The 26,367-nt window shown below is 38.9% G+C and overlaps 1 protein-coding gene across 1 annotated transcript in view; it reads left to right on the top strand.

Annotated features, from left to right (window-relative positions):
• The first annotated feature begins 565 nt into the window (after positions 1–565).
• The window catches only part of cratb (carnitine O-acetyltransferase b), a 34,016-nt gene continuing 8,214 nt past the window's right edge, over positions 566–26,367 (top strand). Inside the window, exons 1-10 of the mRNA XM_052135534.1 lie at positions 566–881; positions 1,095–1,313; positions 8,049–8,167; positions 8,412–8,465; positions 11,733–11,898; positions 16,397–16,571; positions 17,899–17,989; positions 18,100–18,187; positions 18,291–18,391; positions 18,526–18,645. Coding sequence (XP_051991494.1) covers positions 831–881; positions 1,095–1,313; positions 8,049–8,167; positions 8,412–8,465; positions 11,733–11,898; positions 16,397–16,571; positions 17,899–17,989; positions 18,100–18,187; positions 18,291–18,391; positions 18,526–18,645 — 1,184 coding nt within the window. The 5' untranslated portion in view covers positions 566–830. The remainder of the gene's footprint in view (positions 882–1,094; positions 1,314–8,048; positions 8,168–8,411; positions 8,466–11,732; positions 11,899–16,396; positions 16,572–17,898; positions 17,990–18,099; positions 18,188–18,290; positions 18,392–18,525; positions 18,646–26,367) is intronic.

Genomic DNA, 26,367 nt, shown 5'->3' with positions numbered 1-26,367 from the left:
AAATAATAGGATCATTTTCATTTTGGAATGAACTATCTCTTTAATGTGTGCCTTTAGCCCCATTGTACCATATGCATAATGAAAACGAGTGTGTTTTGGCACTGTGGCAAATGTAATCGTCCAGGTTTTCATTGCTACCCGAATATTTGCATATTGTGCACAACATTATGCTTAGGCTACCACAGAAATAGTATGAAACAGTAGCATGGTGACATGTTACTGGAAACATAGCCACTGAAATAAAGATCAAGTTGCATTGCACAAGAGGGACTGTGGAGAAATAAAAGAAAGGGACAATATAAAAAAAATTAGTACCGTTTCAGTAAAAGCAGAAAAGGCAATGAATGAATGACGTCTTCAACTAAAAAATTATGTAGCCTATATAGTCTCCCATCAGGAGTGAAGAACTTGTGCTACCAACGTGCAGTAGAAGTTCGTACACATAGCATGACAGTATGTTTTTTCTGCCTCGCACACATACATGTTTGTAGAGTTTTGCGGACATACACGAAAGAATACGGCAGTGTGTGAGCACTGCACACGTGTTCTATTGACCACAGCACACGTTTTCTATTTGCCAATCCACACCCGAGCAGCGCGTGCTGGATCTCACGAAGTTCAGCCGAACTTTATCGACTGCGCACCTAGGCGGGACACTTCAGCTGCCAGCAGTAAAGCGTCAATCTGTTGATTTTCGTCCAGAAGTAAACTCGTTATCTTATTGCACTAAGATTGATGAGGACTCGGAGTCTGCGCGACGTGCATACTTGCACAAGCTTCAATCAATACGACTTTGCAAGTGCGGTGTGATCTACAAACAGCTTATAGTTATGATCTTAGAGAAAATTCCCACCAGAACATGCTCTTTCTTCATACTCAGGGTAAATGTTGTGCTTCATGTGCATTTACTGTAAACAAGGTTAAACAAGTTATAAGTGACGCTTTTAATTGTAAAACAATACACAGTTGCAAATTGCTCTCTGAATCTCACTCGACGTGTAAAGTACAGTTAACTTGCATAAGCTGGAAGTGAAGTGACTGTTTGGCGCATGTTTGAAGTGAAAACTTGTGAGTCATGCTGTGATGTTCCTCAGGTGGCGAGACAGGCCCACTCATCCTCCTCGGTACCGCCGCAGCCCGTTCCTCCGCTCGGGCAGACGCTGCAGCGTTATCTGCGGGCTCTGGAACCGCTCTTACCGGACGATGAGTTTGAACACACACGCAGGATTGTGCAGAAGTTTGGGTGCCCCGGAGGTCTGGGCGAAAAACTGCAGAGAGAGCTCATTAATCGAGCGAAGCATTCACATAACTGGGTTAGTTAAGCACTACATACCACCACCAACACAAAGTACCTAAGTAATCCCATGGTATTCTTAGGGTGTGTTCACACTTGGCAGGTTTGATTAGGCCTATATTAAAAAGTACTATGGTGCGATTGCTGTGTTAGTGCGGTTCATTTGAACGTCCGCTTCCATGGTACGGTTCGATTGATATATGAACGCAACATGGACCAAAAACGTCTAAACGGACCAAAAACAGGAAGCGATTTGCCTAATTCTGATTTCAAGCCTACTTGGTTCTTCTCATCATAGGAGCTATGTTGGCCATTACAGTTCGGTACTGGCGTCGGAACAGCCCGTCAGCCGTCCTTGCAGCATATCTTCGTTTGTGTTTACAACGGAGGAACTCCTGGCGTTGTTTTGACTCCTTTACACATTTTATAAACTCTTCATTTGTTCACAGCTGGTAAAAATACCACCATACATCCAACGAGCGCATTTCGCCAGCATTGTTTTGGAGATTCGGTAAGTTCCGTCAAAAATATATATGTCATAAAAGCTGTCCAATCAGGTCATGAATTTCCTTGATGCCTTTGGCTTTGTATCGGTAGGTTCGGTGTTAAAAATTCCAGTGTGAATGCTAAACGAACCAGGACTAGGGCTGGGATAAACGATTATTTTTTAAACGATTAATCTAGCGATTATTCTTCTCGGCGCATCGATTAACCTAACGATTAATTTTTTCCGCAGTCCGATTAGATTTTGATTAGATTATCTTCCAATTAATTGACTAATAGCAATTTATACATGTTGACTTACTTATCTGAATGAAAAAAAACATTAATTCCTTAACATTGCAATATATGTTTATTGCTCTTAAAATTCCAAAGTAAAAGACAACAACAGTCCTTCTGATGTAGGCTAATTCATGTTTAGCATATTTGATGCTATAAATTAACCAAGGAAAAGATGATCGGTTCACGAGCAGCTTTAACTGCGGCAATCTGTCACGACACATTAAAGAGCCACAAAATAGTAGGCCTATTTATGGTTTAATTTTTTTTGACTGACCAAATTTGAAAGTTGAGACTTAATTAAGTGTTACCTGCTTGGTCCTGTCTGTCAGCGCGTTGTCAGTGTCCTCTATGTATTTTTTACGACATTCATAGCTATAAGCCCATTATTAATAGCTATAAGCGAAAACTTTAGGTGTTGACAACGTATTATAGCCTACTCCAACATCGAGTGCAAAGTGGGGAGTTGGAAAAAAAACTTGCGGTGCTCTGTCATCTGCAGCTGCTCCCGGGTGGTGCCTCTTCAGGTGCTGGTGCATTGCTGTGGTGCTAGAATGGAAGGCCATCTCCATTTTGCAAAGACGACATATCGCAGAATTGTTTTCTTTTAAAGAATTCCCATACTTTAGAGGAACGAGTGCGTGCCGCCTTGCACTTCTGATAGTCTGAGGAGCCACTCGTGTTGCTACTACTCTCCGGCGCCGCCATCTTTGTTTTTGGTCTGACGAATCGACGTGCATATTTTGCGTCGACGTATTTTTTTGCGTCGATGTCACCGATTTAGCCCTAACCAGGACTAAATGTATCATTTTCATTTTTGGTCTGGACCAAGATAACGTGTGAACATGCCCTTAGATGTACCCCAGAGTACCATGTAAATACCCCGATAAATACAAATGACAATCTTTTAGTACTATGGTATTATCAAAATACCATGGTAATGCAATATTTTTGGACATTTCCTTGAATTCTAAAACAGAAATCTTATAGCCAGATATGTCATATATGAATATATAAAACATTATAGTTATTATATTTGAGCACTGTATGTAAATATTCAAATTCCACTAGTATTTGGGGAAATACACCGATGCCGCAACATTAAAACCACCTGCCTAATATTGTGTAGGTCCCCCTCGTGCCACCAAAACAGCACCAACCCGCATCTCTGAATGGCATTCTGAGATAATATTCTTCTCGCCACAATTTTACAGAGCGGTTATCTGAGTTACCGTAGACTTTTTCAGTTTGAACCAGTCTGGCCATTCTCTGTTGACCTCTCTCATCAACAAGGTATTTACAACAACAGAACTGCTGCTCACTGGATGTTTTATGTTTTTAGCACAATTCTGAGTAAATTCTAGAGACTGTTGTGTGTGAAAATCCCAAGTGATCAGCAGTTACAGAAATACTCAAACAAGCCCTTTCAAATTGTTTACACTTTTTCAGTTCTGTCCACAAATTTTCTATCAGATTGTGGTCAGGGCTTTGTTATGGCCACTCCAATTTATTGACTTTATTGTCCTTAAGCTATTTTGCCTCAACTTTGGAGGTATGCTTGGGGTCATTGTCCATTTGGAAGACCCATTTAACTTCCTGGCTGATGTCTTGAGATGTTGCTTCAATATATCCACATAATTTTCCTTCCTCATGATGCCATCTGTTGTGTTTAGTACACCAGTCCCTCTTGCAGCAAAGCACCCCCACAACATGATGCTGCTACCCCCATGCTTCACGGTTGGGATGGTGTTCTTCGGCTTGCAAGCCTCTCCCTTTTTTCTCTAAACATAACAATGGTCATTATGGCCAAACACTTCAATTTGTTTCATCAGACCAGAGGACATTTCTCCAAAAAGTAGCATCTTTTCCCCCCATGTGCACTTGCAAACAGTTGTCTGACTTTTTTATGGTGGTTTTGGAGTTGTGGCTTCTTTCTTGCTGAGCAGCCTTTCAGGTTATGTCGATATAGCACTCGTTTTACTGTGGATATAGATACTTGTCTACCCATCTACAAGGTCCTTTGTCATAATGCATTTCCTTCCTGAGCGGTATGATGGCTGCATGGTCCCATGGTATTTATACTTGCATACTATTGTTTGTAGAAATAAACGTAGTACCTTCAGGTACCACAGAAATTGCTCCAAAGGATGATCCAGTCTTGTGGATATCAAACATTTTTTCTGAGGTCTTAACTGATTTCTTTTGATTTTCCCGTGATGACAAGCAGAGGCACTGAGTTTGAAGGTAGTCCTTAAAATACATCCACAGGTACACCTCCGATTGACTCAATTAGCCTATCAGAAGCTAATTGCCTAAAGGCTTAACATCATTTTTTTGAGTTTTCCAAGCTGCTTAAAGACACAGTTACACTGTTTGTGGAGTGGTTTGAAAATGTGTTTTAATGACTTCAAACTAAGTGTATGTAAACTTCTGACTTAAACTGTATTTCCATTATATAACATTTCTGGAAATACATTGGTGCTTAAATATGGTTAAGTATTTATTCAGTACCAAGGTATACATCAAAATACTGTGGTATTAACATATGATGGTCTGATGTACCATGGTCGGCTACTGTGCTATTTTTAAGGGGCATGTTGATATTGTTTAAAGTAACACTTTGAAATGTCATATTATAACCAGGGGTTTAATTGGTCCAGAAAGAACCTGGGAGCTCTGGTTTCAATTCTTAAATCGGACTGTCTAGATAAACAAGCCTTTTAAAAGTATAACGTTTATTTTTGTTTATATGTGATGTTTACTCTTCATTTACTCATTATTTGATATGTGGATATGTCCAGACAGGAAAAAAACGATTTTAAGTGTTAGTTGGAGTAAAAGAGTTTGTGCTTAACATGTGCAGTTGTTTGCTGTCATAACTCGGAAGAGGTTTATGATATCAATCTAACCAACTTCAGTTCATAGTTTTGCACCATCCACTCCTCCTGTGACAGGTGAGGCACTGTCAAAATGGTCATCTTGACTTTCTAAAGTATCGACTCTATGAAAGTCTTTTGTTGTTGTTTTTTTGTGGTGGTAGCATAGTGGGCTAAAGCACTAAAATATTAAGCAGAAGGTTGTCGGTTTGATCCCCACAGTCACCACCATTGTGTCCTTGAGCAAGGCACTTAACTCCAGGTTGATCCGGAGGGATTGTCCCTGTAATAATAATAATAAGTTGCCTTGGATAAAAGCATCTGCCAAGTACATAAATGTAAATATAACGCTATGAACATATGGCAATTAGAACTGGGTAGAAATATAGATTTTTCTCTGATTATTTAATCCCAAGATCAATGTATTACTATATGCACAACTTTCCACAATGTAAATCATTCGCATATGAGGCAAAATATGTCTGGGATTTAATGTTCAGATTTCACTCATCAGCAATTGAGGAGGATATTGGCTTAGAAGTTCCGCAACGAGATCCTTTCACTGCATGTTGAGAGTTTAAGTTTGATTTAACTTGTTTAATGTAATGCGTCCAAAGACGAGATCCACACAAGTAATTTGTCATTGAATAATGTATCTTTTAATTTACAATGTGTACTTTACAGTCAGTTGTTGATAGAAAACAACAAACAAAAAAAACAAGCATTTCATTCTAAACACTAATAGCATAGATGAGTGTGACAGAGCGGACGGCGGGGCCGGGTCATGATTCTACACACCAGGCCCCTTATAGAGACAGAGCGCAACGAGTCATAATCTGAAGACCACACCCACCGGGGGTGGCGGCAATCCAACCGTCTCCATTGACTTTGCATTGCAAGAGGTTGACTCCTTGTCATTTATGGCATATAACAAAAGACAGAAAAATGCCTAAAAGTTGCTGTGTGACAAGGTGTACAGCAAACAAGCTAAAAAAGCCAGAAATACATTTTTATAAGCTTCCGAACCGTAAAAGCCAGCCTTTAAGGAGACAAAGGTGGATACAGGCAATAAGACGTGAAGCATCAGCAGGAAGAGTGGGTTAATTGTAGGATTCTGGCACTCGGTATGTCTACAGTGTGTGTTTTGATCGTAGGTGAAATGATGCTGTTACCTGGTGACACAGCAGCTTTTAGACATTGTTTTGTTTTTGTTGTAAGTCATAAATGACAAGGAGGCAGCCTCTCGCAATGCAAAGTCAATGGAGAAGGTTGGATAGTTTTCCCCCACGGTGTGGACGTGGCCTAAATGCTCTGTCTCTATCAGGCTAATCAAGCCTCCGAGAGGGATAAAGGCCGACTGTGAACAGTGGTGCGACAGAGAGGGAGCATTTACGGGCAGCTGTCCGTCATTTGTGTGTGTTTGTGTCTTTTGGTTTAAGTTCTTAATTAAATATTTATATTGTCAAGATGGTTCTCGACGACGACTTTCTGTAACTCCCATTACACTGGCCATTGAAAATATTGTAATTATGTCCTGGTTTCAGCTGGTAGGCTCAACTGATTTTTTTCTACTTATATTTGGTGTACTCATTTTCTTTCTCGCTATTGTCTTTGGTATCGTTTGCAGAGAAGAGAAGCAATTTTAAAGCGTTGCATGTTGATTTGACGATACTTTCATTCTAGTCTTTCTGCAAATCTTCTGAAATGTATCTGGATACAATGGCAATGATATCCAGTGATAGCCAACGCTTGCCACGCACTCTTTCTCATCCTGTCAGTCAGCACAAGTAGAAGTGCACCAATAAAAAAAATTGTTTTCAACAACGAGCTGAAATAAGCCGATCTATTTCTTTGTGCAATGAGTATTGTTCATTTCCACATGAGCACAGAGGTAAATCAGACTGCCACATTTAGACAGCTACACTGCACATTTTACATAGTACAAGCACTTATATGTATATCTTGACAAACTAAATCTAAAATATTAATTTTTACAAACTATAGAGCTATACAGTTTAGTGCAGAAGTTTGCATAACCCTTCTGTTTTTATACGTTTCCACACCCCTTTCAGAATGTATACAAATAGCCTATAAGAGATTATATTTTTAAAGAAGTACTGCCCTTCAAAAGCTACATAACACAAAATGTACTCTTATTTACACAAATCATACTGTTCAAAAGTTTGCACCCCTTGTTGGTTCGTATGTTGCCTTCATTAGAATCAATAATTGTTTTCACGTTTTGTAATAGTTGTGTATTAGTCCGTCAATTGTCAAAATCTGGACCTCATATATATATATATATAGCCACTGTTGGGAAGAACTCAAATGTGCAGAAGATGCTGAGAAACCAAATAATTTGACTGTAGTTGGGTTTTTTCTTAAGAACATCTTCACTGCTCAGTTTATCAGGGATTTGTGAACAATTATTACACAAACAGTCATTGTTCATCGAGATAACAACACTCCATATTAGAAACCAAGGGAATGTAAACTTAACAGGATCATGTGTGTAATTTCGGTTACTATATTGTCGTGTGGCGCATATGTGAGAATGTGTTGTCATAGCTTCTTAAGGGCAGTACTAAATAAAACAAAATACAATTTTTATGATCCCTCATTTTGTTTAAATCAAACCATACACAATTTTATTCCTTAAATTATCTTTAGTTGGTCTTCAAAAGGTCATAAAGGCTTCGTAAAACCTGCAGAAACCCTGTTAACAGCATTAGCTAGAAAATCATTTTTGTTATATGTAAGCAAAATTGATTTTATAGCTTAAGTATACCTATATGAATTGATATCGAATCAAAATCGGAATCAAATTGAATTGAGAGCTTGTGAATCTGAATCCAATCGAATTGGGAAATCTGTATCAATACCCAGCCCTATCACTCAGAGTGAAAACACTGGCAGCTGGAAAATGAAAATGGGCATTCATTGTAATCGTGGATCAATTTGCGTTCAGAAAAGGTGGATATACCATCAAGCATATAAACAGGAATGCAGTCATTTAGTTGAGCGTGTTTGTGGTTTTAGGTGAACTTGAAGCATATGCTATTTTTAATTTGAATTTCTTTTTATGTCTTGACTTGTAGATCTCTGATTGGTGGGTGCAGTGGGCATATCTGGAGTGCAGGCAACCGCTGGCAGTGCACTCGAACCCGGCCATCTCTCTCCCCAAACGAGACTTCACTGACTGGAGAGGTCAACTAGTGTACGTGACAGACACACACACACACCCTATTGATTTGTACCTTGCTGGTATATTTATGTGTTTTACAATGGTTCTTGTTTTGTCATTTCAAATTATTTTAATATGTATTTACCAAAAAATAATATTTTTTTGAATAAAGTATTTAATATTGTGTCATGATTTCTGGTAGTGTATTCTAGGAAGTGTTGTGTGTTTGTCAGATCTGATTAGGAAACAAATTAATATAAATGTTTTTATTTTTTAGATTTGCATCAAAGCTAATTGCAGGAGTGATAGACTTCAAAGCCAAAGTGGACAGGTTTGTTTTTGTCAATTACATATTGATTAATTTATGTTCAATGAGTGTCTTTTGCAAAATCAGTCGCTAACCTTTAACACTCACTTACAGTTGAAGTCAAATGTTTGCATACACCTCAGACATTTCAATTTAGTCTTTCACAATTCCTGACATTTAATGGTAGAAAACATTCTCTGTCTTACGTCAGTGAGGATCACTAATTTATTTTAAGAATGTGAAATGTCAGAATAATTGTAGAGAGAATGATTTATTTATTTCATCACATTACCACTGGGTCAGAAGTTTACATACACTTTGTTAGTATTTTGTAGCATTGCTTTTAAATTGTTTAACTTGGGTCTAACACTCGGGTAGCCTTCCTCAAGCTCCTCACAATAAGTTGCTGGAATTGTGGCCCATTCCTCCAGACAGAACTGGTGTAACTGAGTCATGTTTGTAGGCCTCCTTGCTCGCACATGCTTTTTCAGTTCTGCCCACAAATTGGATTGAGGTCAGGGCTTTGTGATGGCCGCCACACCAATACCTTGACTTTGTTTTCCTTAAGCCATTTTGCCACAAATTTGGAGTTGTGCTTGGGGGTCATTGTCCATTTGGAAGACCCATTTGTGACGGCACTTTAACTTCCTGGCTGATGTCTTGAGATGTTGCTACAATATATACACATAATTTTATTTTCTCATGATGCCATCTATTTTGTGAAGTACACCAGTCCCTCCTGCAGTGCACATTCACAACATGATGCAGTCACCCCCATGCTTCACGGTTGAGATGGTGTTCTTCGTCTTGCAAGCCTCCAAATATAATGTAATTATTGCCAAATGGTTACATTTTTGTTCCATCAGACCGGAGAACATTTATCAAAAAAAAGACCTTTGTCCTCATGCAGGGCTCCAGACTATAAAACAGTTTTTAGTAGCCAAATCACAGATTTTCTCGATTTAGATTGCTGTTCAGAAACAAGATGGAAAGCCAAAGAAAAGTCATTTTGATAACCTTAGATGAATGGGTTTAATAAACAGTTTATATAGTTGAGAAGATAAGTTTGCATTCCCTTTTGTCTCATAAATGTTCACACCCCTTTCATAGTTTAAACAAATATAAGAGATTTTTTTTTTTTTTTACTGCTCTTCAGAATCTACATTACACTACATTATTGGCCAGTGTAATAGGAGTTATGGAAAGGAGTCATCGAGAACTGGCTTGACAATATAAATATTTAAGAACTTAAAACAAAAGACACAAACACAGCTGCCCGTAAACACCACTGTTCGCATTCGGCCTTTATCCCTCTCGGAGGCTTGATTAGCCTGATAAGGGGGACCTGGTATGTAGAATCACGACCCGGCCCCGCCCTCCGCCCTGTCACACAGATGTTTACATAAAGTATAGTATACATAGAGTAGTGTGTTGTCTTGAGCATCAATTCATGTTTGCACCTTGTGTAATTGTTGTGTACAAGTCCCTCAGTTGTGCTAAGTGTGAAAAGCTTGATTTTTATTTATTTATTTATTTATTATTTTTTATTTATTTTTTTTTTTAATAATTTCAATTGTTTTGAGATTAAATTTTTTTTTATTCATATATTAACAAATAAAAGCAAAAACATCCCCAACCCCACCCACAAGAACAGCCCAGTGGTCCCACATGATTATAGACACAAAAAAATATAAAAAAATAAAATATAATAATCAACACACACCATCTACACGTCCCTCCCCGAGAGCCCTCCAAAAATTCCAGATATTTGCCCCACTTTCCCACAAACAAGTCCAAATTACCCAATCCTCTAGATGCTGCCACCCTCCCCATCTCTGCACATCAATCCAGAAATGACATCCGACTTCCAACCCCTCAAAATAGCGTAAATTTAAATTGTTTAAAATATTGCCTTTTTGTCTTTCTTTACGGTTACTGGATGGCCCAGATACAGAGACTACAAAAGTGCAAACTGAATGAAATCCCAGAAGCAGTTTATTGTGCTACTCCAATCCCAATCAATAATTACCAGAAGAAAAAAAAGTGCTACACAATATGGGACTTTTAATTATAAAGAAGCCCGAAATACACATGGGACTTTTATTTTGAAATGCCCGCACTCCCAGTTGTGAACACGGCTGATTTGCTGAGGAAGTGAATCTGATTCAAACTGCTAACCTAAGCTCCTGAGTTCAAACCCTCAGTCCTTTTCTGGTGATTCATGGAAAAGATCCAGTTCAAAAGAGTAATATGTTCATGACTCGCTGGGTTTGTTGCATGCGGTGCAGCGAGCTTGTCAAACAGAACGGGTGTCACTGGTGGTGCGCATTCCAAAGATGTATTCAAAAACTCAAGATGATGTTTGACGAAACGTATATGAACGTGCACAACCCGACTGTCGCCAATGGCGACTAGATTATATATGATTGTAGCAATCAATTATTTTTGGTCGCATTTGCAACCATTTTAGTCGTAGTCTGGAGCCCTGCCATGTGCAAACTTTAGTCTGGCATTTTTATGGTGGTTTTGGAGCAGTGGCTGCTTCGTGCTGAGCTGCCTTTCAGGTAATGTCGATATAGGATTTGTTTTACTGTGGATATAGATACTTGTCTACCAGTTTCCTCCAGTATCTTTAGATTATTTGCTGTTGTTCTGGGATTGATTTGCACTTTTCGCACTAAACTGCGTTCATCTCTAGTAGATGGAATGCATCTCCTTCCTGAGTGGTATGATGGCTGTGTGGTCCCAAGGCATTTATACTTGCGTACTATTGTCTGTACAGATGAACGTGGTACCTTCAGGCATATGGAAATTGCTCCCAAGGATGAACCAGACTTTTTTGGGAACCAGACTTTTTTGTTGAGGTCTTTGCTGATTTCTTTAGATGTCAAGCAAAAAGGTATGAATTGGCCTATCAGACGCTAAAGGCTTGACATCATTTTCTGGAATTTTCCTAACAGTGTATGTACACATCTGACCCACTGGAATTGTGATAGTCAATTAAGAGTGAAACAATCTGTCTAAACAATTGTTGGAAAAATGTGTCATGCACAAAGTAGATATCCTAAATGACTTACCAATCTATAGTTTGCTAGTATGAAATCTGTGTACTTCAACCTAAGTGTATGTAAACTTCTGACTTCAACTGTATCTGCCAAACACAACAGATTAATTTCATGCTGTTATTTCTAAATATATCACACCGTTACTATCTGTAACTCAATATGATTCTCTTGTTTTGCTTTCTGTGTGACCTTATGGATCTCTCTCTGTCTATCTTCGCTCCTGCAGTAGGAAGTTGGCAGTGGAGTACATGCGTGAACGCCCATTATGTATGGAATTGTTTCCACAGCTCTTCTCATCCTGTCGAATCCCAGGACCCAAACATGATCACGTGGTTCACTACGGTCGTCCTCGCCGTGGTCCGGCTCACATTACAGTGGTCAGGAATTACCAGGTGAAACCTAGTTTTAGGAAGATGATCTGATCAAAACGGTGATGATGAACTTGGCCAAAAGAAATCCTTCTACATGTGATTTTGTCACATTAATGGATCATTGTCAGGAAACGGTGCAATATATGCTAGAAAATGCCAACAATTTTTATTCTCATCGAGTGATTACTAAATGATATCACCCAATACTCAATGATGTTACAGTCTAGAACACCAATAGTTATCTATCGTTCGAATAAATATATATATATATATATATATATATATATATATATATATATATATATATATATATATATATATATATATATATATATATATATACACACACTCACCTAAAGGATTATTAGGAACACCTGTTCAATTTCTCATTAATGCAATTATCTAATCAACCAATCACATGGCAGTTGCTTCAATGCATTTAGGGGTGTGGTCCTGGTCAAGACAATCTCCTGAACTCCTAACTGAATGTCAGAATGGGAAAGAAAGGTGATTTAAGCAATTTTGAGCGTGGCATGGTTGTTGGTGCCAGACGGGCCGGTCTGAGTATTTCACAATCTGCTCAGTTACTGGGATTTTCACGCACAACCATTTCTAGGGTTTACAAAGAATGGTGTGAAAAGGGAAAAACATCCAGTATGCGGCAGTCATGTGGGCTGAAAATGCCTTGTTGATGCTAGAGGTCAGAGGAGAATGGGCCGACTGATTCAAGCTGATAGAAGAGCAACTTTGCCTGAAATAACCACTCGTTACAACCGAGGTATGCAGCAAAGCATTTGTGAAGCCACAACACGCACAACCTTGAGGCGGATGGGCTACAACAGCAGAAGACCCCACCGGTACCACTCATCTCCACTACAAATAGGAAAAAGAGGCTACAATTTGCAAGAGCTCACCAAAATTGGACAGTTGAAGACTGGAAAAATGTTGCCTGGTCTGATGAGTCTCGATTTCTGTTGAGACATTCAGATGGTAGAGTCAGAATTTGGCGTAAACAGAATGAGAACATGGATCCATCATGCCTTGTTACCACTGTGCAGGCTGGTGGTGGTGTAATGGTGTGGGGGATGTTTTCTTGGCACACTTTAGGCCCCTTAGTGCCAATTGGGCATCGTTTTAATGCCACGGCCTACCTGAGCATTGTTTCTGACCATGTCCATCCCTTTATGGCCACCATGTACCCATCCTCTGATGGCTACTTCCAGCAGGATAATGCACCATGTCACAAAGCTCGAATCATTTCAAATTGGTTTCTTGAACATGACAATGAGTTCACTGTACTAAAATGGCCCCCACAGTCACCAGATCTCAACCCAATAGAGCATCTTTGGGATGTGGTGGAACGGGAGCTTATTGCCCTGGATGTGCATCCCACAAATCTCCATCAACTGCAAGATGCTATCCTATCAATATGGGCCAACATTTCTAAAGAATGCTTTCAGCACCTTGCCACGTAGAATTAAGGCAGTTCTGAAGGCGAAAGGGGGTCAAACACAGTATTAGTATGGTGTTCCTAATAATCCTTTAGGTGAGTGTGTGTGTGTGTGTGTGTGTGTGTGTGTGTGTGTGTGTGTATATATATATATATATATATATATATATATATATATATATATATATATATATATATATATATATATATATATATATATATATATATATATATATATATATATTAGTTCCTGAGCCGAATCCTAAAGCACTACATTATATCAAGCCTGTCACATGTTTTGTGACAACCCTGCTAAATTCAGAATATTTGGTATTTTAATGTCACAGGATTGAAGATCATTGGAAAAAGTGTTGACTAGGAAATACAGTGCATTCAGAAAGTAATTTAGACCCCTTTTTTCTCACATTTTATGTTGCAGCCTTATGATAAAATGCTTTAAATTATAATTGTTTTTCTCTCACATCAATCTACACTCCATACCCTATAATGACAAAGCAAAAACTGAACCGATTTTTTTTAGAACATTGACGTAAGTATTCAGACCCTTTTGATATAACACTTGAAATTGAGCTCAGGTTGCATTCCATTTCTGTGGATCATCTTTCAGATGTTTCTACACTTTGATTGGAGACCACCTGTGGCAAAATCAATTGAATGAACATGATTTGGAAAGGCACACACCTGTCTAAATAAGGTCTCGCAGCTGAACATGCATATCAGGTCAAAAACCAAGCCATGAGGTCAAAGGAACTGCCTGCAGTGCTCAGAGACAGGATTGTGTTAAGGCACAGATCTGGGGAAGGCTACAAAAAAATTCTGCTGCATTAAAGGTTCTCAAGAGCAGAGTGGCCTCCATAATTCTTAAATCAAAGTTTGGAACAGCCAGGACTCTTCCAAGAGCTGGCTATAGAGCCAAACTCTGCAATCGGGGGAGAATGGCCTTATTAAAGAGGTGACCAAGAACCCGATGGTTACATTGGTTGAGCTCCAGAGATCATGTGTTGAGATGGGAGAAACTTGCAGAACAACAACCATCACTGCAACACTCCACTGATCTGGGCTTTATGGCAGATTGGCCAGATGGAAGCCTCTCCTCAGTGAAAGACACACGAAAGCCTGCCCTGGAATTGGCAAAAAAGCACCTAAAGGACTCTGTCTCTGAGAAACAAGATTATCTGGTCTGATGAAATGAAGATTGAACTGTTTGCCCTCAATTCCAAACGACATGTCTGAAGGAAACCAGGCACCGCTGATCACCTGAGCAATACCATCACAACAGTGAAGCATGGTGTTGGTAGCATCATAATGTGTGGACGTATATTTCAACAGCAGGGTCTGGGGGAATGGTCAGGGTTGAAGGAAAGCTGAATGCAGCAAAATACTGAGATATCCTTAATGCAAACCTGGTCCAGATCGCTCAGAATCTCAGACTGTGCTGAAAATTCACATTCCAACAGGACAATGACCCTAAGCACACAGCCAAGACAACGCAAGAGTGACTTCAGGACAACTCTGTGAATGTCCTTGATTAGCCCAGCCAGAGCCTGGACCTAAACCCAATCATCTCTGGAGATGGAGAGACCTGAAAATGGCTGTCCACCGACGGTCCCTATCCAACCTAACAGAGCTTGAGAGGATCTGCGGAGGTGAATGGCAGAAAATCCCCAAATCCAGGTGTGCCAAGCTTGTCGCATCATACCCCAAAAAGATTTGAGGCTGTATTCGCTGCCAAAGGTGCTTCAACTAAGTACTGATTTAAGGGTCTGTATGCTTATGTCAGTGTGAAATTTGTATTTGTTATTTTTAATAAATTTGCAAAGTTATCAGAAATCTGTTTTTTGCTTTGTCATTGTGGGGTGCAGATGTGAGGAAAAAATAATCCAAGGCATTTTGGCATAAGGCTGCAACAAAGTGTGAAAAAAATGAAGAGGTCTAAATTACTTTCTGAATACTCTTATCATTACACCACTCCACATTATCTACAGAATTTTTGTTCATAACATCAGTTTGTTGCTGCTGCCAGTTGATGCATGATGATAAAGTGCACAAAATGTGCAAGATTAAAAAGAGTGGAAAATTCATGCACCATTTCTGTTTATACTTGTTTGCACTTAAATTAAATTAAATACATGATGTTTAGTGCAGAAGTTTGAGTTATTTATGTTATATAATGGAGTAGGCTACCTGAACTATTTAGCATTAGATCATTCTCATCTTTGTCACTGTTTGCATGTTAATAGTAGACATTCTGAAGAAGGTCCGTGAGGTCTTGTCCATGTAAATGCGCTTTATAGGCGGTTGATTGACAGGTAGAGCTTTCATTCTAGAAGTCCTTGGTTTCACCATACACACGCTTAAGGAGTTAAAACAAATCTATCACATATCCATTATCGTGTGCATATACAATAATAACAGATGCTACACCCCCAAATTAAGCCCTAGATCTGAAACGAATGCAGGTATGACAAATAAAAATAGTAAAATAATTTTGGTAGAATCTGTGAAACGGTGATGTGATCGAGAATAATATGGGAAAACACAGTTTGAACACAACCATTGTCTCAATGTGTAAAAGCTTCATTAACACAAGTTTTCATTGATCGCGTGAGTTGTAATACCTTCTCCTGATTAGGCAACTTCAGGTAGATCGCCAAATCTGCTCGTTGAACTGCACACACCTCACAAATTCAAGCCGACAGAGGCCACCTTTTTAGACGGTTTTAAAACTTATCGGGAGGTTTGTATGCTGCTCGTAAACCGCTCTGCTTCTCTCGTAATTCCTCTCAAATGATGCGATCTGCGACCACAGGAGCACCGACTATTTCCAATTGATCTCTCCCGACTGGAAGAAAACGTCGGGAGCTTGCATAACAGACAAAAATCGCACCGTGTACGCCTGCCTTTTAAAGAGTTTCTGAAAGATCATCCAACTGTCTGTTTCTTGATCTTCAGATTCATAAAGCAGTCACAAACCCTGATAGAAAGTATATAGTTCCTGAAATAAAGCCAGAAGTGATGTGCATCATACATTTTTGTGTGTGTGTGTAGTTTTTCCAGCTGGATGTGTATAACAGTGATGGAACGCCGTTGACCGAGAGTCAGATTCATGCTCAGCTCTTGCGGATTCGCTCCCAATCTTGGAAAACTGATAAGGAGCCAATGGGAATTTTGACCAGCGAGCATCGCCACACGTGGGGTCAGGCATACACCCGCCTGCTCAAAGGTACGTCTATTGAATATTGATAGTTACTGTTGGGCTAATTCTTTACCCCTTTTAAGTTTTTCTCCGGAGCAGTTCAAGGCTTAGTGACGTTTCCTCCACTTTCCATCTGAATACACAAAGAAACTGGACTTGATTTGATGAGTCAAAGTGGTTGCAAAAAAAAAAGTGACACTTACTGTTCAGGGGCAAATTTGACCCCCATAGGAAATTAATTTTTTATTTATCAAACAAAATCAGCCAATCAGCCATAATGTGAAACACACGCACACAAAGAAATTAATTTGTGAGTCTATAATGCAGAGGGTTTTTTTTTGCCACAATGCAGCACACACACATGCATATACAGATCAAAGTTTGACACCACATTTTTGCTTTTCGTGTCGGAGATTTGAATTTTGATGCTTGCAAGAAAATAGTAAGTTTGCCATTGCAAAGTCATCTGTATGGACACAAATCTTTGAGAATCAGTCTCTCTCTCATCAGTGTCTGACTCCAGTTCAAACATATAGGGCTGAACACCACTATTTTCACTGTCAGTCATATTGCTTATGATGTCTAGTTATCCGAAGCAGAGATGTAAACTCTGCAATATTCTGGATATGGGGTGGGGAGGACCAGCTCATTTTCATTTAAAAACACACAAAAACAGCTCATTTTTATTCCCACCCAAAAATTGGCATTTTCAACATTGTATAATAAATGATCTGTAGGGTATTTTGAGCTGAAAGTTTACAGATGCATTCTGGGGACATCAAATATTTAAATTACATCTTGTGAAAAGGGGCATAATAGGTGCCCTTTAATATAAAGAATTTATTGACATTAATTTCCTCTATAAAAAATCTATTTCATGTATGATTACAATTCGAACAGTAAATGCGTTGGCCTTTAACAAACATTATCTAAGGGTTAATAACAGAGTTTGCAGTCAATTGTGAATGACTACTCCCTTCTTAATACACTGCTAGCACCCTAAGCACTTAAGTTTCAATTAAGTTATTGAAACTTAAGTGGCCTTGGTGATGAATTTTCGAATAATCTGGACCGAATCATTCACAATTTGACTTGAAGTGTGTATTAATAAAATAAATTGAGTGAATTTTGATCTCATGTTGAATTTATTGCAGCACCAGAAAAGATTTGTGTTTTAATGATCCTTTAGCAATAGTGATCCACAAGAGCAATATATAGGTGTTTGCCCTGCTGTACACTTTGGCTCATCACATCTCACTCTTTGGTGTTTATTTATTTATTTTAGCATACAGTAGTTTCTCTGTCATTGGTTTCAAACTTGATTTACACTCGTATTCCTTTTCTGTGTCTTCAGATAAAATCAATAAAGAGTCTGTGAGACTGATAGAGAAATCGATCTTCACACTGTGTCTGGACTCGCCAGTTATGAGAATTTCTGATGAGAAGTAAGAGTTTAGACACTTTATGGATGATATTAACAGTTACTAAAACTAAGTGTTGTGTTCCGTTAATGTTTTCGACAATAGTTAAATGTGCTGGGAACTATGATTGACAGGTATTCCAGTCGAATGGCAGCACAGATCTTGCATGGGGGTGGGACTTATTCTAACAGTGGAAATCGCTGGTTTGACAAGACGCTGCAGGTGACTCGTATGACACAGAGATACCTGATCTGTCTTAAAATGCATCTCGGCTGGCAAGTTTTATTTCTGACCTGATAGACTCTGTTTAACTCTGTATATTCAGTTTGTTGTGGGTGAGGACGGTTCTTGGGGTCTGTTGTACGAACATGCGACCGCTGAGGGTCCTCCTATATCTACACTACTAGATCATGTACTTCAATACTGGTATGTACAAACGCATGCTCCATTTAAATAACTGCAACGGGACATGTCTACACATACATTCTCGGGAGTGCACTGAATTTTCAAGTCACATGACTTGTGTTGTAATAATTGCTATTGATGTTTTTCTCTGTCAGTAAGAAACCGGAACGAGTTAGAGCTCCTTTAATTCCTCTGGCCATGCCGAAGAAACTTTACTTCTACATTAACTCTGAGATCAAATGGGATATAGAAATGGCAAAACAAAACCTGGATATGTGAGTCCATCTGTCTGCCAGTACCATTTATATACACTACCGGTCAAAAGTTTGGACACACCCCTCATTCTCTATGATTGATTATACTGCTTTTCACAGTACGCATCATTTTAAAATAGAGGACGATACTCATCATGATATAGTTTTTTTTACAAATGTATTGAATCTTTAGGTTTTCTTAGTCTTTGCTTACTGTGAAGGGCATAGACATGGAGGCAACAAGAGTCCAAATTTAACAAAATCCCATTCAATTTCATCTAGTAAATGCACTAAATCTAGTGCTTACATTAAGTTTTGGTATTTGTAGCATGTATCAATGGTTCCAAAACTTGGTTCTGTGATGACTGGTGAAGGGTGCCCTGGAATCTCTGCTCAGTTTAATATTTGAATACCCACCGACGTTAAAAGTACCAGCAATACTGAGTACTGACTCCATTCGGTACCCCCGCCACAACAGCAAGCTGCTTTAAAACACTCACATACAGATGTCTGCACTTGCTCTATAGAGCCCTCATGTCTTGTTGTGAATGCAGCTGTGCATGAACAGTCAAATGCACTTCTTGGTCAAAATGCCCCTCTTGACGCTATATTAATGTAAATGCAGCCGTGAATGTATTACGAGAGTTGACAAAAATCTGGTCAGTGCTAAATACAGGTCTAAATGATGTCAAAATCGGTGAACTATCTACAGTTGAAGTTAGAAATGTACATACACCTTCCTGAAATGTTGGACCAAATTTTCTAACAATCTCAACACTCCACTGTCATATAGGTCACCGAGCGTAATAACCTCCCTCACAATCCACTCTGACCAGCAGAAAGGGGACTTATTAATACGTAATTTTGGGTTTAGCCATATGCTCGAGGCAACATTTAAATAAATGAGTTAAACACACTGGACACTTTTGTCCATACCTCGTTCAAATTTGAAATAACGAGGTGTGACTTAGCTTCTGTGGTGGTGTAGTGGGCTAAAGCACTGAACTGTTAAGCAGAAGGTTGCTGGTTCGATCCTCACAGCCACCACCATTGTGTCCTTGAGCAAGGCACTTAATGAGCAACATGCAGGTTGGACACCCCTATATAGCATAGTGTATGTTGATGATAAAACAACTAGATTTTCTGAACTGGAGTAATATATATTTAGCCATTAACGATATTTTGAGATAAATTGTGATAAAATAACTTCCGCATCTATAAAGCACTAACCGGAAGTGACGATGGGTGAGGGAGTCTGGTCAAGTTCAAGCTCAGGTTACAATGGATGCGAATGAAGAAACTGAGTTCTCCGGTGTGGTTTTGCAATTTACTGGAGAGTATAACGTTAGCCTACGGGGATACAAAATCAGACGGGAGGGTGGCGGGAGAACAGTTTGAATTGAAATGCGGGGGAAACGGGAAAGTTGGGCTAGCTTCCTGCCAATAGCTATAGCATTGTGCAAACTACTAAATTCATTTCAGAAGGCAGACAATTACGTTACGACAACCTGTCCTAAAGCTCAGTCTCTCTCCCTCTCTCTGTATTATTATACTAAATAAATATTAAATATTTAATATTATAAAAAATATATTATATAAAAATATTATACTATTATTATTACGAAATTACACAAATTAAGAGTTAAAATAATTAAAAGTAAGACTTACTCTGCTAAGTCCTCGTTTTCGTTGCACAGAATGTCTGCTAACGTTAGCACTTGGTCCTAGAGTCCAGCCCGTGCCAAAATCCGGTGTAAACTTTGACGGTGGACTTGATACCATCAAGTGCACCGAGGGAACAGCATCAGTAATCAGCCTCACGTGGTCCTTACTCCGAAATCCCATCCGAGACTCCCAACAAATCTCCAGGTCGATAATTCTCCAGAGTGAAATGTGCGCCACAAACGACCGAGTGTGTGGTAACAGACGCGGCAGTGAAGTCTGCTCTCTTCACCTGCACAAAACGCACCCAAGACCGAAAAGCCTTGTTTTTCCTAGAAGGAAAATGATGGACACGATGTCCTGACAGGCTGGAATTCGTGCAACCAGCACAAACACAATAATTTACCATTATGGCTTCTCTAAAACTCGATCTAAAACTTTCTGTCTCTCACTACTGCTCTAACTACATCAACACCCAACAATAGAGAGCTGACCATGAGCTCTTTTGTTTGCCTCAGCCCTACGTCATATGACGCGTTGCTATAGCGGGAAAGGCGTATTCCAGAGCCTAGCACATTTTCATCAAAATCTCTACATCAAATGAGATTTCATTAGTAATTTCTACATATGTGTTTTTAAAAGATCTCTGCAGACAATATAAAGTATTAATTCAGTTATAAATTCAACCTGCATGTTGCTCTTTAACTCCAGGTTGCTCCGGGGGGGATTGTCCCTGTAATGAGGGCACTAAGTCGCTTTAGATAAATGCCTCTGCCAAATACATAAATGTAAACTTCTCCGATAGTTTAATAGAAAGACTTTACAGTGGCAAAATAGGGGCAAGAAATTCCTGTTCAGTGCCAAACCAGGGAGGTGCTTTCTCAGGTGGAAGTCACTAATGAGCCAAATGTCTGAGACCGAATGCATAATAATAAAATCTTGGGTAGGCCTAGCCCACCTTTTGTCAATTGGTCTATGTAAATTATTAAAATGTAATCTGGGGTGCTTACTGTTTCAGATGAAGTTCTTCCCTATGCTATCAAATTGCTTGAAATAAGAGAGGGGAACATCTACAGGGAGAGATTGTAGCAGGTAGTTGAATTAACCAAATCACACATAATTGCTGGGAATAAAATGCCCAAATATTTAATGCCCTGCTTGGGCCACTGGAATGTGCCCAGCCGAAAAGCTGTTACTGGGCAGTACGCCGTCAGAGCCAAATCTTTGGATTTAGACCAATTGACTCTGTATCCTGAGAATTTAGAAAAGGAATTTATAATTCTGTGGAGGCAAGGCATACAGGTGCTGGTCATATAATTAGAATATCATCAAAAAGTTGATTTATTTCAGTAATTCCATTCAAAAAGTGAAACTTGGATATTATATTCATTCATTACACACAGACTGCTATATTTCAAATGTTTATTTCATTTAATTGTGATGTTTAAAACTGTCAACTAATGAAAATCCCAAATTCAGTATCTCTGAAAATTTGAATATTACTTAAGACCAATACAAAAAAAGGATTTTTAGAAATGTTGGCCAACTGAAAAGTATGAGCATGTACAGCACTCAATACTTAGTTGGGGCTCCTTTTGCCTGAATTACTGCAGCAATGCGGCGTGGCATGGAGTCGATCAGTCGGTGGCACTGCTCTGGTGTTATGAGAGCCCAGGTTGCTCTGATAGTGGCCTTCAGCTCTTCTGCATTGTTGGGTCTGGCATATCGCATCTTCCTCTTCACAATACCCCATAGATTTTCTATAGGGTTAAGGTCAGGTGAGTTTCCTGGCCAATTAAGAACAGGGATACCATGGTCCTTAAACCAGGTACTGGTAGCTTTGACACTGTGTGCAGGTGCAAAGTCCTGTTGGAAAATGAAATCTGCATCTCCATAAAGTTGGTCAGCAGCAGGAAGCATGAAGTGCTCTAAAAGTTCCTGGTAGATGGCTGCGTAGACCTTGGACCTCAGAAAACACAGTGGACCAACACCAGCAGATGACATGGCACCCCAAACCATGACTGACTGTGGAAACTTTACACTGGACTTCAAGCAACGTGGATTCTGTGCCTCTCCTCTCTTTCTCAAGACTCTGGGACCTTGATTTCCAAAGGAAATGAAAAATTTACTTTCATCAGAGAACATAACTTTGGACCACTTAGCAGCAGTCCAGTCCTTTTTGTGTTCTGACGCTGTGTCTTGTTCAAGAGCGGCTTGACACAAGGAATGCGAGAGCTGAAACCCATGTCTTGCATACATCTGTACGTGGTGGTTCTTGAAGCACTGACTCCAGCTGCTGTCCACTCTTTGTGAATCTCCCCCACATTTTTGAATGGGTTTTGTTTCACAATCCTCTCCAGGGTGCGGTTATCCCTGTTGCTTGTACACTTTTTTTCTACCACATATTTTCCTTCCCTTCGCCTCTCTATTAATGTGCTTGGACACAGAGCTCTGTGAACAGCCAGCCTCTTTAGCAATGACCTTTTGTGTCTTGGTCGTCTTTGGTCGTCTTTTGGACAGCTGTCAAGTCAGCAGTCTTCCCCATGATTGTGTAGCCTACATAACTAGACTGAGAGACCATTTAAAGGCCTTTGCAGGTGTTTTGAGTTAATTAGCTGATTAGAGTGTGGCACCCGGTGTCTTCAATATTGAACCTTTTCACAATATTCAAATTTTCTGAGATACTGATTTTGGGGTTTTTCATTATTTGACTCATCAAATGCTTTTTCAGCGTCAAGTGAGATGGCAGCGACCGGAGTCAGCTCAATCGCCACTGACCACATGAATATGATGAAACGCCTAATGTTATCAGAAGAGCTGCGGAACCCGAATAAACCCCACCTGATATATATGTATAAGAGATGTCATAACTTAATCGGTTAGCCAAAATTTTTGACAATTTTAATGTCTAGCTGGATCAGGGAAGTTGGATGGTAACTCTTACACTCGCTTGGATCTTTGTCCTTTTTAAAAATCAGACTGATCCGGGCTTGTGTCATGGTTGGCAGAAGCTTTCCATTCTTTAGTGATTCCGTATAAACTTCTAACAAAAGTAGAGCCAGTTCTGTAACATAAGATCTAAAAAATTCAGTGGCAAAGCCATCTGGCCCCATAGCCTTTCCTGTTGGTAAGGCCTTAATTACCTCAGCAAGCTCCTCCAAGGTTATCTCAGAATCAAGAGAATTTTTGTGCTCAGTCGTCAGTTCATGGCAGGGGTCGGGGACCTATGGCTCCTATGGATTTTCCATTCCAAATATTTTGCTGATGTTCCAGCCACTGTGGAAGGCGACCTGAAAGACTTGAAAGGACACAAAGATGTGCGTTTGACGAAACGTGATTATATTTTGAAGAACAGATGAAAGAAAATCTGATTTGATGCGTGTGCAGTGAGCTCTGAGTGCAATGAAAGCGTTTCTCCAACACACAAACATTCATAGAGTTCTGGGACTTGTTTCCCAGAACATTTTCTATGAGTGATTTTATGAACGTTCGTTATTTTTTATGTGCAACCAGGGTGTGATATAGCACCCGCAAAATGCGACAAGACTCATTCCAGTTAGCGAGCTCCTCGTCCAAATGTTTTTCATGCACAAGTAATTTTGCTCATCTACCTGCAAAAGGTGTCTCTGAGTGACATGACAAGAAATGCTGATGTGTTTGAAGAAACACACTATTATATTTTTAAGAACAGACAAAAGAAAAGCCATCAATCTTTGTGTCTGATTCACTGTTCAGAGGCATGTAACGGTCTTGTGGAGCGAGCGCATGTAAAGAGTTATCACTCCTTTTTCTCTGTTTCATTCAACTGAAAACTTTTTGCAAGAATAATGTAATCTATGAGAATGTAGCAAAATATTTCCGATCATCTCTTGAGGTACTGCGAGTTTAGTATGCTCTTACACATTGTAGGGTCAGTAATATATACAGGTATCTTTGTATTAAATAAAGATGAAAGTAGTTAAATCATAAGGTAATACAAGACACGTAGGTGTCAAGAGTTCACCTTGGACCTAAAATTGAGTTCTGTTTTCTTTTCTTTAGGCAGCATAAATATGACAAACGGAATACAAACACATTCAATAAGAACACAAATTTTTTGGGAACACAAGAATGTTTTAGGCTTATTTATTATGAGGATTAATATACTTATCATTACATGTATAATTGTCTTTAGTTCTTAAGTTGTATGCTAGTAATTTGCAACTGTTGCCACATACTGATACTTGTGTGATGGTAAATGTTTGGATTTGGGGAGGTGGTTATATATAAGATTTTTTTATTACTTTATTTGTATTGCTTTTTTGTTTTGTTTAAAGTGCAATTTGAATTTAGAAATGTTTTTTGTTCAAGTTTTTCATGTTTCAATAAATTAATTTCTAAAGCAAAAATATTCACCAAACTTGGGTATTGACCATATAATCGGATATTGATATTTTAAATGCGATTATCATTAAAATGTTTTTTTTTACATATCGCCCAGCCCAAAAGGGAAGTAAAATTAAGTAATTTTATCAGGGCTCTACGCTAACTTTTTTCCCAAGGAGTACATGGGCTCCTAAATGAAAATATGTATACAGAGTTTATTAACAAACAATTTATTACATATTTATACTGCGTGTATGAGTGTGTGCGCGTGTAGGGGACACACATCTGTGGAACAGCACATACCACCCAAATCACACATTCACCCATGTCTACTAGAATCAAAGTATATCAGTTAGTTAGCGATAGTTTGACTATAGTTGGTGTTAAAATTCTAATTAAATTATTAAATGAAATTATACTCTTCCTTAACCACAATGTATTTAAAAATGCATTGATTTGTTATGAAAAATAATGCTATTAAACATTTGCATTTAAAGTATAACTTTATATAAACAAAGTGCATATAAATCAAAACATTCAAAACGAATACAGTATGAACAGCATAATAGACAGGGCCACCGCTGGCCAAATGTACATTTGTAATCTTTAATCGCACACTGTGCTCAAATAATTTTTCCAGTTCGCACATATCTATTTTTAGGGGCAAATGCGAGTGAAATACTCTCACTGTAGAGCCGCACAAACACGTGTACTCAATTCCATATTGCAACATGTTACCTATTAATATTTGCATATCTGGTTGTTTTTTATTAGTCTATGGGCAATATAAACATTGTATTTTATTGAAAAATAGTAAATTATTAGTTTGTGGTATGGCTCTTGCGAAAAAATTAATCAACCAAAAATTAAAAAATTGTCTCCTTAGTGATAAAACTTTCCCAACCCCTGGTTTAGGGAGTTCTAATGGTTTCCAAAAATATCTTCATTGGTGGACAAAGATGTGGAACTATAAATATCAAGATAGAATTCTTTAAAAGCATTATTAATATCAATGGCCGAGGTAAATATTTAATCATCCGCAGATTTCACTGAGAAAATGGTAGAAAAAGACTCTGCATTATATATCTAGCCAAAAGCTTCCCTGCTTTGTCCCCCGACTCAAAGTATGACTGTCTTGCCCTAAATAACCAAAACTCCATCTTCCGTGACAAAATAGAATTATATCTGTATTTCAATCGGGTCAGTTCTCTGAGGTCATCAGATAACATCTGTCTCCGTTCTTTTAATATTCTCTTCCAACTCCACAAGTTTTTTGGTGAATGAGGAATTGTCCGACCCCTAAAAAAAAAACACCAAGTGCCTCCCGAGCCACGCCCACAGAGGATACTGAGGACCAGTTAGTCTTCAAATGGAATTCAGGATTTTGCAAAAGGGATACATTAAAGCAACAACTATATGATTTTCTTTTTCTCCATATGTGGCAACACCTCTAAACTCACCAGGGTGTGATCTGAGACTAAGAAGTTTCCAATTGAGCAATCAACAACAGATGAAATGAGGGACTTTAAGTCCCTTCTAGATGAGTTTAAAAGTCTCCAAATATCTGTAAGACCAAGATTTTTACACATCCTGTGAAGCGTCAATGTTGCTTTTGGGGCTTACACACTTTTTCTTCAGTATGATCAAGGACTGAATCTATTAAAAGATTTAAGTCTCCTCCCAATATTATATCATGAGAGTTGCCAGTGACTTGCA

The sequence above is a fragment of the Xyrauchen texanus genome, chromosome 10 (genome assembly GCF_025860055.1).
Source record: "Xyrauchen texanus isolate HMW12.3.18 chromosome 10, RBS_HiC_50CHRs, whole genome shotgun sequence".
NCBI classification, from domain to species: Eukaryota; Metazoa; Chordata; class Actinopteri; order Cypriniformes; family Catostomidae; genus Xyrauchen; species Xyrauchen texanus.
The sequence above is the reverse complement of the archived record's forward strand: the minus strand, read 5'-3'. Positions and strand labels throughout refer to the sequence as shown.